Here is a 9,337-nt window from a genome sequence, read left to right on the forward strand (position 1 = left end):
GTAGGAGGCAAATTCAACAAACACCTTATGCATCACGTGATAGATTGTGTCTTTTTGATTATGATTAGTCACCAATCTACATATTCTTCCGCGGAATTGTACAGGTATACATCCATATATTATGTACTCTGTATATATTATTCTTCTCTTGGGTGTTGCCTTTATAACTCATCAATCTATTACATTAGACTTGAAAAAATCTATAATATATGCAGATGTGGTGTCGGATTGGAAGAAGCATGATTCCTTGATTATTGAGTCATCGACCATGTTGCATGCTTACAGAGTAGAATCTCCATCATGAGTGACTTGAGTCCCACATGACAGTCTTATTTTCACTGTACTCAAATCATGACATCTCAGGTAGTAAGGAAAGTAGTAAGAATACCATGTCATATATATTTATTTATGTATGTCAGTATTTATATCCTCTTCCATCGGCCTTACATACTTGAACTGCATGATTTGAATTTGATGGTTGCAAGCTGTAGATAACATGATGTGCGTATGGATCAATGATCTTGTTATCCAGTTTGCGTTTCGGCTTGGATTTGATTGATTAAAATCGAGCCAAATCGATAGCAGCAGAATTTGCCGGGTTCTCCGATAGAGCATGTTTGGTAGCCTGAGGCATCACCCATGCGGGTAAATTACAACAGTCTCCGTACCATAATTATTGATCAAACAACTACGGAGTACACCTCGGGTACCAAAGCAACAGTCATTGGGATATTCTTGGAAGATTATTCGGCCATTGTTTTCACTGCTGGACAACATACCAATCCGTTAAAGACCATTGTCCACGATATACTCCTCCTCTCTATTCAGTTCTCACAACTTGATAGTCCAGCACAAAGAACTTTTCTCGTGAGTATTTTCTTGTCCCCACTCCACTTTATTTGCTTGATAAACCCTGGCCTCTATGTTCTCCGGTCATAAACATTTCGCGCTCCGTCTTGTTACTCCTGCTTCCCACCCTTTGAGGTTTGAGGGGCTGTGGCTAATCTGTTATCCAAAACGGAAGGCGCCTCCAAGTAATATTTGTGTTTTTGCGGACGCTTCCCCTCCCCCCTCCTCCAGATGGACATCGACATGAGCAGAAGAAATAAGAAGCCACGCCTTCTGCTAGAAAGCGAGCGAGAGAGACTCGAGGAATTCATTGATTCCATTCACTACTCCGCGAGGTATTTGTCTGTCTGTATATGTCACGGAAGAAGGAGCTGACGAACACACCTAGATATTCCGACGATGCGTACGAATATCGACATGTTCAACTACCTAAAAATATGCTGAAGAAAATCCCCGCCGATTACTTCGACAGCGCGAAAGGAACCTTGAAGTTGCTTTGGGAAGAAGAGTGGCGGGCGCTTGGCATCACACAGGTACATATTTACAACATGCGCCCGCTCGTTGAAGACTGTCTTTAATCTTTAATCATAGAGCTTGGGTTGGGAACATTACGAAGTGCACGAACCAGAGCCTCACATCCTTCTTTTCAAGTAGGTCCTTTGCTCCATATGATGACTTGATAACACCCGCTAAAACTTCCAGGCGTCCTTTGAATTACCAACCCCCTCTGTCACAGTAATCTTTCAACCTCGCCCCTGGAATAATTGCCTATTGCCGGCACTTTTGTAACGTGGGGATGAATGAAACAGTTGAGATTCGACAGCAGGTACATCTCTTGCATGGCTAAGACTATTCAAGAGATTAGGTGCCCCGCTGTGCAGTTCAATAAGTACGGCCCAGTTCTTATCGGCAAGGAAGAAACAAAACCACAGCCACCATCACCATCAAATGCTTTTTCCAACATCTGTTCCTGTCACGAAGATCTTACAATCAAAGGGAACCTCAAATTATGTTCTTGGCCAACCATTCCTCCCATTGGCCCGTTGCAAAACTACTGCTGATATTTGGCTCTTCGATCCCCTGGGTTTGTTAAGTCAGCGAACTGGGATGATTGCGTCGTATTGTTCGGATGTCTCATACGTTGAAATATACGGTTGGAGAAACATGGACTCCTATCACACGATTTGACTGTATTTGTTCCCTGTTAGATTGCATCAATCATCGGAAGTGACAAAATCTTTGAATACCCACCTTGACCATTAGCTTGATATCATTGGTGACTTTGTTGCCAGTGTTCAGTTCTCCATCGTGGCTGGCTTCCTCATTGACAACCAACAGCTTCAACACCTCATTCTCACTAACGCCCACACGTGCTGCAATCTTCGCCAGTCTTTCATATGTCTTGTTGCGTGTTTCATTAACAACGCTAATATCGAAAAACTCTTTCTGGTGCTCGAAAAGGGCGGCGCTGAATTCCCAAAACTTTTCAGGCGCCGCTTTTAGAACAGCTGCACCGGCTTCATGTGTCAACGTCGATGATGGATGCCACGGCTGAATATGCTGGCGAAAAATGACACGAAGTTTCAATGAATATTTCCTTTCAATAAGTGGTTTTACTGAAGTATAAAACGTATTGAAGAATTTCGCGGAGAACTAAGTGAGACATGATATATCAGTGCGTGCGGGAAAAGGAAGTCCAAGTGACAAATTCTAAACACACCGGGCAAACGTAGTCGAGGTCTGCAATGGGGCAAGTCAGTATTCAGTCACCAGGTATGCAACCCCAGGTTTTTGGGCCAAGTAGGTGCAAATACTTACAGAACTCAAGCGTGTGGGGGGGTTGTTTCACGGGAGCAGCCAACAGCTGCCCGGCAAATTTGGGCTGAAGTGCCATTATGTAAGAAAGGCAACACTGTGAATAACCCTGGCGAGAACCTGGAGGCAGACGACAGATATAGAGATAGCACAACTGTTAAGAGCTCCTGTATGTCAAAAGGCTGGGCTCCTTTGCAAATGAAAGAAGCGGGGTGACAACCGGGTGTCATTCAATGCTACAGGGTTATGATGTAATACTGGGCGCTGCGGGATGTGTGTTAGTTACACTAATGGAGATTACAAATGTGACTAGTTTGAGGCTCTGCTCATTGAGTTGGGAGGTCTCATTTCAACACAGTGTCAAACTTATCAGGGCTCCCGTTAAATTCAACGAAACAAGTTAAGGTTACTCAAGAGAAAGTGGAAGCAACTGATCATCTACAATCGATTTGGTCGGAAGCCAGGCAATCATCTAATCTCATCCAGTACTAAGAACTTAGTAGGTAGCGACCCGCGGGTATTTGCACACGTTGCCGGCTGATGATGTATGCATTGACTGCCCAACCGCATCACTATATTGCAAAGCTGGCCGTGGTCCTTGGCTAATGCCCCCCGAGTGCACTCTGGTTGAAAACACTCAGATCCTTCAACTGCATTGAAACGATGGCCCATTTAGCAGCTGCTGGGTCATATTCGCCTTTAACCTCAATCCTACAGAATCCCTTAGGCCCTTTGAGACCAACTGGCCCGGCGAAATAAAACACACCACGGGGAGAAGAGTGTCGCTCCCGAGACAAACAATCGTTGAATCGAAACTTGAAGGCCAATGATGCTGTGTAAAGATCCGAACCAGGGCCAAACTGCAGTAGAAGCTTTTTCAACGTGGAAATGACAGAGAAAGGGTAGTCATGGTAGTCGTCGTTGCTTCGGTTTGCACTTTCTCCAGAATTCGATATACGAGAGTGATGAGGAGGTACTTGACTTGAATCATCCGCGGCCTTTGGGTCAGATGATAGCATAGTTGTATAAGACGGGAAATTTGAGCTTGAAACTTGGTGTTCTTCGCCCAGCTTCGTGGCACTTAGTTTGGAGAGTTGTCGTTGGAATAAAACCGAGTATGCATCTTTGATTGCAAGAGTAGCAGGAAGGGGCCATATGCATCTTTTAAGTCGATCACCTTCTTCGAACGCCATGTATTTAGAGACCAACGCAATGGCTGTGTCAGTAATCTGTATCCTAGGGAAGTGTTAACTAGGATCTGAGATCTAATCAACAAAAGTCAATTCATTACATACCCTATGCGGGTATATTTAGGTGGTGCTCGAGATGGGAAGTGGTGCACAAGCCAGGACCCGGTTAATTCGAGAGGCCCGCCTAACAAACGAGAAAGTAAAGCGGATTGTGCTGCATCAGATAAAACAAGTGATGCTAGTTCTCCTATTCGGAGGGTAAGTTCGTGCCAACCAGAGAAGCTTTTCCGTCACACGTACCTTGAAGAGAATTGAGCTTTTCGCGGTCTTGGGAAATTTTCACAAACTGTTTCCATTCAGGGTCCGATACTGCATAGAATTCGCCTTCCCTTAAATATGGTAACCCGAGTGGAATGAAAACCGGATCAAGGTCCGTTTTTTCATCAGGATCATGTGTGTCCTTATCTCGTCCAGAGGCAACGGGCTCTTCTAGTACATCTGCCTTGCGCGTACCATTGTCGAATTGTGAAAGAACGAATGAACTCGACAGATGGAACGCCATTCCATAAAGACAGCATGTTGTTATAAATCTTCTGCAATCCTATCGTATTAAGCAGTGTCGTCAATCGCAAGTTCTCAGGACCGAAGCTCACCTGATCCGTGGTCTTTTAAACTGTACATGGCGCACATTGCGGGTGCTCGAATTCAATGAAGCCGGTGGGCTAATCCGAAAGAATAATCTTGGATGGGAGAATATTTGTCTGACTCGAAACATTTGAGAGGTTGCATCTGCGGAAGAGCGCTTGTCATCAACAACACATGCCTGTTTGGAAACTTTAATGGGTTCAAGTCTGTTCTGTGTAAATTGAGAAAAAGAAAGAAAGAAAGAAGGAATAGAATAGAAAGTTTTGAAACCAAGAAGTACAATTTAGGAGACAGATTTTTCTGAGTAATACTTGGAGGGTCGAGCCAGCATATAAAACGTTAGATTTTGATGTTTCTCTACCTCTCATTCACTGGGCATAATCTACAATTCAGGGAGTGGCGCGATACTCCGGGGCCACATGCATAGCGGGAGGTGCCAACCTTGGAACCTACGAGCAGAGCACGGAGGTAATAACTACTAGTATAAGTAGGGAGTGCCTAGGTAGAGTACGGAGCAAATTGACCGCCTTCCGCGTTGGATAACTATATAGTACAGAATGCTCGAAGGCGGCACCTGCCTACCGTATATGCGAACTGCAAGCAAGATGCTTCATACATTATTGCCGGCTAAATAAACGTTCCAGAAACAAATTCGACTTCAAGTTATCAGAGTAGAATCAACAAGTGATTCTCATTCTGTCTGACATTAGTTTATTGACCAATCCATACAACTCACGATGCGGCAGCTCTCAAAAATACTAAACCTGTGGGCATTAATCGCATGCGGAGTCAGCGCCTGGGAAGCGTCCATTCTCGCCTTCGAACCACATTTTCAATGGAATGCCCCGAGAGCTCCAGCATTATCAGGTGCGGCGGCGCAACAGCTCTTAGACCATCGACTGAAGTCATCTGTCGCTTCAAACCTGGGAGATGTTGATCCGGATACACTCAAGGTCATTGATCGACTTGGAGGAGCTCAGGAACAACTTTTCGGCTTGTCTTGCGATGACGAAAATTTAGACAGGAGCTTCTTCGTTATTGAAGGGTTGAGCTCCGAAGTCGGTATGCTACAGAATTCGACGATATTACAAACAGATGACTGATCACCCTGAATTCAAGGTTCCTCAGTTCTAAATGGGTACGAGGGAGCAGTAACTATCCTCGACCTCCCTACGGCTTTTCTGGAGAAGAATCTTCATGGTGCTCTCAATGGTGCTCTCAACGGCGATACTCAAGGTGTGTCCGGTTTGGCCGAGGCAAAGCACTGCGTGACGAACACCGGCAATAAAGCAGAGTCCCGGGCACCACAGGTAAGCAAGGACACTGTTGCTAATTTCATATTTAGTACTTCATGCACTAATCGCTAACGTACGTGACTCTAGGCTTTCAGAGACTGCCTCCCTAAGGATTCCTCTTACGGGCCCGTTCGAAGTGTATTTGACAAGGAACTCATAAACCATGTGAAGGGTATCGAGTCCTGGGTTGACACGGAAACGCTAACAGCAATTGTAAAAATATCACTTGAGGTATATTTCAGAACTTTAAATGACAAAACACCGTATCTGACATTTGAACCTGGCAGTCTCCCAATAATGTTAGCTCGCGAGCTGCAGATGCAGTAAAGGCCTTCCTCCATGGTTTGCACGAGTTGACGATCAACGGTAAAGAAGTAACTGCTCTTGTTCTCCAAGAATCAAGCAATGCCGAAGACCTGGCCCGCAGGACGAAGATACCTAGGACTGTCATGGATGGGACTCTGTCCAAAAATGACAACCTCGAGTCCCTTGTCAAATCTGAATATCAGGACTCTCTGCTGTCGACCTCCTTTCCTTCCTGTTTCACTTCTGAGGCATCTTGCATTGAGGCAACCCATGGATGCTCTGGCCATGGATCTTGTCATAACAAAGAAAGATCGGTTAACGGGGGCGCCAAAAGCGATTGTTATACATGTAAGTGCAGGGAAACTATTACTAGAAAAGAAGACGGCAGCATACAGAAATCTAGTTGGGGCGGCTCTGCATGCCAGAAGAAGGACATCAGCACTCCGTTTTTCCTGGTTGCCGGTATCAGTATAATGGCGATTGCCGCAACAGGGGCTGCAGTGGGAATGTTATATTATGTGGGGCAGGAAGAACTTCCGGGTGTCATCAGTGCCGGCGTTGGAACCATGGGTTTAAAGAAATGACGGAAATGCATTGCGTGTGCGTATCCTTCATTGCTTGCGTGGAAGTTGTTTGGAAGTTCCAGATCTGATGCGAGTTGATTTTTCTACTCCTTTTTTGTAATTGAATGATGCATGTGTGTACATCACATATTTTGAGCATATGGGCAACAGCCACGATATAGAGAAGATGTACACTTCAAGTTTCCACTTCAACCCTCTATAAAACGGCTCAATTGAAAGATATATATACGTAATAAGTAGTCCTACAAAACAATGATTTTCCCGCTGAATACTCAAATCACGCTAATTGGGTCACCAACACCAACGCCAAATAAGACAAAGAGTCCATGATTAGTAGTTTGCAGCATGACAGACAAAAAGACCTAAGAGTAGTGACTCCATGCTCTCGTCGTCATTAGTACATCAAAAAGAGATCACCTGCTCATATTTACAAGACGGCCTGGTACTTGCAAGTGTGTCAGGATCTTGATCAACATTCCAGATGTTGATTGGTAAAACAATTAAGTCAATGACAATAGGATATACCACACAATTGTTGGTATGAATCGACAAAAGTGAATTCAAACAAAAGAAGTGGCTTCACGCTGGTTCGATGTTCGGTTGCCCTCTGGGCGTAACTGGTCTGCGGGCTGCGGGCTCTCTCTCAAGGGGCGATTTCTGGTCGAAAAAGTAGCACCACGGTTGAATAAGCGGAGATTCGCCAACCTTGACCTCAACGTCTCTTGTTCACGGGACTCTGGTGTGACTATGGATTGATCAGTGGTCGAGGGTTGAGGCCGGGAATTCTGCAACCGCCAAAGCCGGTCTATTGCATGCCATGGTCTGTTCCGGGATGGCACTGACTGCGTGCTTCGGTTCCGCGTTGCCGGGACACGAAATGAATTCACGCGGCCCCCTAAAAACACGGCCTGAGGTTGGCTTGGAACAGGCATCCGGTTTGCACTGTGTCGGGCTATGCGATCCCCGAGCGCCGACTGTTCATATGGGTCGGGTCGGGGCTTGGGAACATGATAATCAGCTTTGCATAATGGACAGCAAGCCCTTCGGCTCGTTAACCACGGATCAACACAGGAGGCGTGGAATGCGTGTCCACATGTAAGCCCCCGTATATCATCATCGTCTTCAATCATATCAAGGCAGATGGCACACGAGTCACCGAGATTTGGCAAAAGTTCAGCGGACAGAGAAGTTCGGATTTGACTATCAATGTCATCGACGTCTTCGACAAAATTGTATTCCTGTCGTTGATGTGCGACTGGGTCTCCGGAGACGGCATTCGTCTTAATGGGGGTGTTATCAGGACAGGCGCGGGATAGGTTGCCTTCAGCATGGTTTTGTCGCTCGGATTTATCCAATTCCTTGAATCCCGCTTCGGCATTCTGGGCATTGTCCGACGTCTGTAGCACGGTACAGTGCTGGCCCTTTTCTGTCGAGGTAGCTACAGGTGAATCACCGCCGGCAGCGATCGTAAAAGCTTTGTTCTCGTCCTTCAAACTGTGTGCCCGGGTAGTTGGCGCTGATATCCCACCAGCAGTAGGGAGGCCTTCGTCTGCACGTGTTGACCTCCAGGCTTTATATTTCATAAGCGGAAATCGCTCATTCACCTCGTCCATACTCATTAACTTCTTTTCTCTCCGTCTCCTGTGGGTTCGGGGCATTGTCACAAGGTTTATAGGCTCCCCTGTTTCTTCATTTCGCAACTGGCGATTTCGTTGATTATACCGAAAGCAGTACTTAACCCCGACTATGATCCTGAGAGATAATATGTCAGTTGCGGGTAAATTTGATTTCCGAAGAAAGGAATGTATGGAATATAGCATACCATAGGTTTGTAAATACCACACCAAATCCAAGAGCAACAAAAAAGAGTAAAGGGGAACTAGTTGGACTAGAGTTATTGTCGCCCGAATTACCATCAGCATCGGTACTACTGGGCAGAGAGCCTGTGGTTGTGGGAGACATTTCGACAAGCAAGTGTGAGCGTAGTAGCGGCGAGATTAAATGGTATGTGTAGGTTCCGTTTTGAGAGGACTGGATTGAGACCGTCTGTTCGAGAAACGGTCTCAGGTGTGTGTTAACACAGTTGTATAATGAGTGCAGATAAAGAGGGGATTAGCTGGTTGGCGGGATTGGAACATTGATCTCCGATCTCGAAATTCATAGACAAAACACCACAATAAGGCTGCCGGTGTTTCATTGAAGGAGATAAAAGTAAAAGTCACCAGGGGATTCATTTGATTGAATATTGGGTATCTGACACAAGAAGCATGTGTATACATGCAAAAACAACAGGTGATCCCTGGTAACAAACAGGTGCAGCCAAATTCAACAAAGTATCTTGGGAAATATGGAATTTCTTGGCTGTTACAGTCTCGGCTTCACAAAAGACATCTCTCATTACAAACTAGATTCTTCATATTACTCACCCAAATCAAGGCTTTTTTATCCTGATTCCTACTTAATTACCATTCAACACATGTATGTATCTACACGAATATCTTTCTTTTTGTTATGCGGTAGTCTGGGGACACCGCACCAAGGGTTAGGTAATATGCTAGAAGTAGTAATAGAAGATCATATGAAAAATAGTGAGAGAGTATATATACTAGAACTAATTACTAACTCTTAAAAGAATAAGAGAACTAGAGACTTA

At 45.2% G+C, this 9,337-nt stretch overlaps 6 protein-coding genes across 6 annotated transcripts; 2 read left to right on the forward strand and 4 right to left on the reverse strand.

The window, feature by feature from the left end:
- Nucleotides 1-1,080: 1,080 nt before the first annotated feature.
- On the forward strand, nucleotides 1,081-1,588 carry BDW47DRAFT_120757 (cyclin-dependent protein kinase regulatory subunit CKS1; the record flags this gene model as incomplete). The annotated part of the gene is made up of 4 exons (XM_024815531.1): nucleotides 1,081-1,184; nucleotides 1,238-1,382; nucleotides 1,441-1,499; nucleotides 1,552-1,588. The coding sequence occupies 4 exons, from the start codon at nucleotides 1,081-1,083 to the stop codon at nucleotides 1,586-1,588; spliced, it is 345 nt and encodes a 114-aa protein (XP_024668002.1).
- On the reverse strand, nucleotides 1,491-2,893 carry BDW47DRAFT_85251 (DsbA family protein). Its single transcript, XM_024820040.1, has 5 exons — nucleotides 2,668-2,893; nucleotides 2,570-2,589; nucleotides 2,101-2,502; nucleotides 1,990-2,037; nucleotides 1,491-1,929 (listed from the first exon to the last, which is right to left on the reverse strand). Exons 1-5 carry the CDS (start codon nucleotides 2,741-2,743, stop codon nucleotides 1,852-1,854), a joined length of 624 nt encoding a protein of 207 aa, XP_024668003.1. The 5' UTR covers nucleotides 2,744-2,893; the 3' UTR covers nucleotides 1,491-1,851.
- A 151-nt stretch (nucleotides 2,894-3,044) lies between these two features.
- Nucleotides 3,045-4,871, reverse strand: BDW47DRAFT_113079 (uncharacterized protein). The gene is made up of 5 exons (XM_024814310.1): nucleotides 4,508-4,871; nucleotides 4,155-4,447; nucleotides 3,960-4,101; nucleotides 3,216-3,900; nucleotides 3,045-3,159 (listed from the first exon to the last, which is right to left on the reverse strand). The coding sequence occupies exons 1-4, from the start codon at nucleotides 4,627-4,629 to the stop codon at nucleotides 3,267-3,269; spliced, it is 1,191 nt and encodes a 396-aa protein (XP_024668004.1). The 5' UTR covers nucleotides 4,630-4,871; the 3' UTR covers nucleotides 3,045-3,159; nucleotides 3,216-3,266.
- A 197-nt stretch (nucleotides 4,872-5,068) lies between these two features.
- On the forward strand, nucleotides 5,069-6,861 carry BDW47DRAFT_85324 (DUF3844 domain-containing protein). The gene is made up of 4 exons (XM_024820043.1): nucleotides 5,069-5,561; nucleotides 5,619-5,809; nucleotides 5,882-6,025; nucleotides 6,082-6,861. The coding sequence occupies exons 1-4, from the start codon at nucleotides 5,237-5,239 to the stop codon at nucleotides 6,682-6,684; spliced, it is 1,263 nt and encodes a 420-aa protein (XP_024668005.1). The 5' UTR covers nucleotides 5,069-5,236; the 3' UTR covers nucleotides 6,685-6,861.
- Nucleotides 6,862-6,939: 78 nt separating this feature from the next.
- On the reverse strand, nucleotides 6,940-8,992 carry BDW47DRAFT_113081 (uncharacterized protein). Its single transcript, XM_024814311.1, has 2 exons — nucleotides 8,507-8,992; nucleotides 6,940-8,436 (listed from the first exon to the last, which is right to left on the reverse strand). The coding sequence occupies exons 1-2, from the start codon at nucleotides 8,644-8,646 to the stop codon at nucleotides 7,245-7,247; spliced, it is 1,332 nt and encodes a 443-aa protein (XP_024668006.1). The 5' UTR covers nucleotides 8,647-8,992; the 3' UTR covers nucleotides 6,940-7,244.
- Nucleotides 8,218-8,992, reverse strand: BDW47DRAFT_113082 (uncharacterized protein). Its single transcript, XM_024814312.1, has 2 exons — nucleotides 8,507-8,992; nucleotides 8,218-8,436 (listed from the first exon to the last, which is right to left on the reverse strand). The coding sequence occupies exon 1, from the start codon at nucleotides 8,961-8,963 to the stop codon at nucleotides 8,748-8,750; it is 216 nt and encodes a 71-aa protein (XP_024668007.1). The 5' UTR covers nucleotides 8,964-8,992; the 3' UTR covers nucleotides 8,218-8,436; nucleotides 8,507-8,747.
- Nucleotides 8,993-9,337: the final 345 nt, after the last annotated feature.

This window comes from Aspergillus candidus (genome assembly GCF_002847045.1).
Source record: "Aspergillus candidus strain CBS 102.13 unplaced genomic scaffold BDW47scaffold_73, whole genome shotgun sequence".
Taxonomy (NCBI): Eukaryota; Fungi; Ascomycota; class Eurotiomycetes; order Eurotiales; family Aspergillaceae; genus Aspergillus; species Aspergillus candidus.

Excerpts from the sequence above, each read along its gene's own strand:
- BDW47DRAFT_85251 (XM_024820040.1), bottom strand. The coding sequence starts at position 2,743 with ATGGCACTTCAGCCCAAATTTGCCGGGCAGCTGTTGGCTGCTCCCGTG. Across the intron at positions 2,503-2,569 it reads ACCTCGACTACGTTTGCCCG|TTCTCCGCGAAATTCTTCAA; the intron begins GTGTGTTTAGAA and ends TGTCTCACTTAG. Across the intron at positions 1,930-1,989 it reads CTCCAACCGTATATTTCAAC|GGGATCGAAGAGCCAAATAT; the intron begins GTATGAGACATC and ends TAACAAACCCAG.
- BDW47DRAFT_113079 (XM_024814310.1), bottom strand. The coding sequence starts at position 4,629 with ATGTTTCGAGTCAGACAAATATTCTCCCATCCAAGATTATTCTTTCGG. Across the intron at positions 4,448-4,507 it reads TTTAAAAGACCACGGATCAG|AAGATTTATAACAACATGCT; the intron begins GTGAGCTTCGGT and ends ATAGGATTGCAG. Across the intron at positions 4,102-4,154 it reads AAAGCTCAATTCTCTTCAAG|GAGAACTAGCATCACTTGTT; the intron begins GTACGTGTGACG and ends CCCTCCGAATAG.
- BDW47DRAFT_85324 (XM_024820043.1), top strand. The coding sequence starts at position 5,237 with ATGCGGCAGCTCTCAAAAATACTAAACCTGTGGGCATTAATCGCATGC. Across the intron at positions 5,562-5,618 it reads AGGGTTGAGCTCCGAAGTCG|GTTCCTCAGTTCTAAATGGG; the intron begins GTATGCTACAGA and ends CCTGAATTCAAG. Across the intron at positions 5,810-5,881 it reads CAGAGTCCCGGGCACCACAG|GCTTTCAGAGACTGCCTCCC; the intron begins GTAAGCAAGGAC and ends ACGTGACTCTAG.
- BDW47DRAFT_113081 (XM_024814311.1), bottom strand. The coding sequence starts at position 8,646 with ATGTCTCCCACAACCACAGGCTCTCTGCCCAGTAGTACCGATGCTGAT. Across the intron at positions 8,437-8,506 it reads GTGGTATTTACAAACCTATG|GATCATAGTCGGGGTTAAGT; the intron begins GTATGCTATATT and ends ATTATCTCTCAG.
- BDW47DRAFT_113082 (XM_024814312.1), bottom strand. The coding sequence starts at position 8,963 with ATGTATACACATGCTTCTTGTGTCAGATACCCAATATTCAATCAAATG.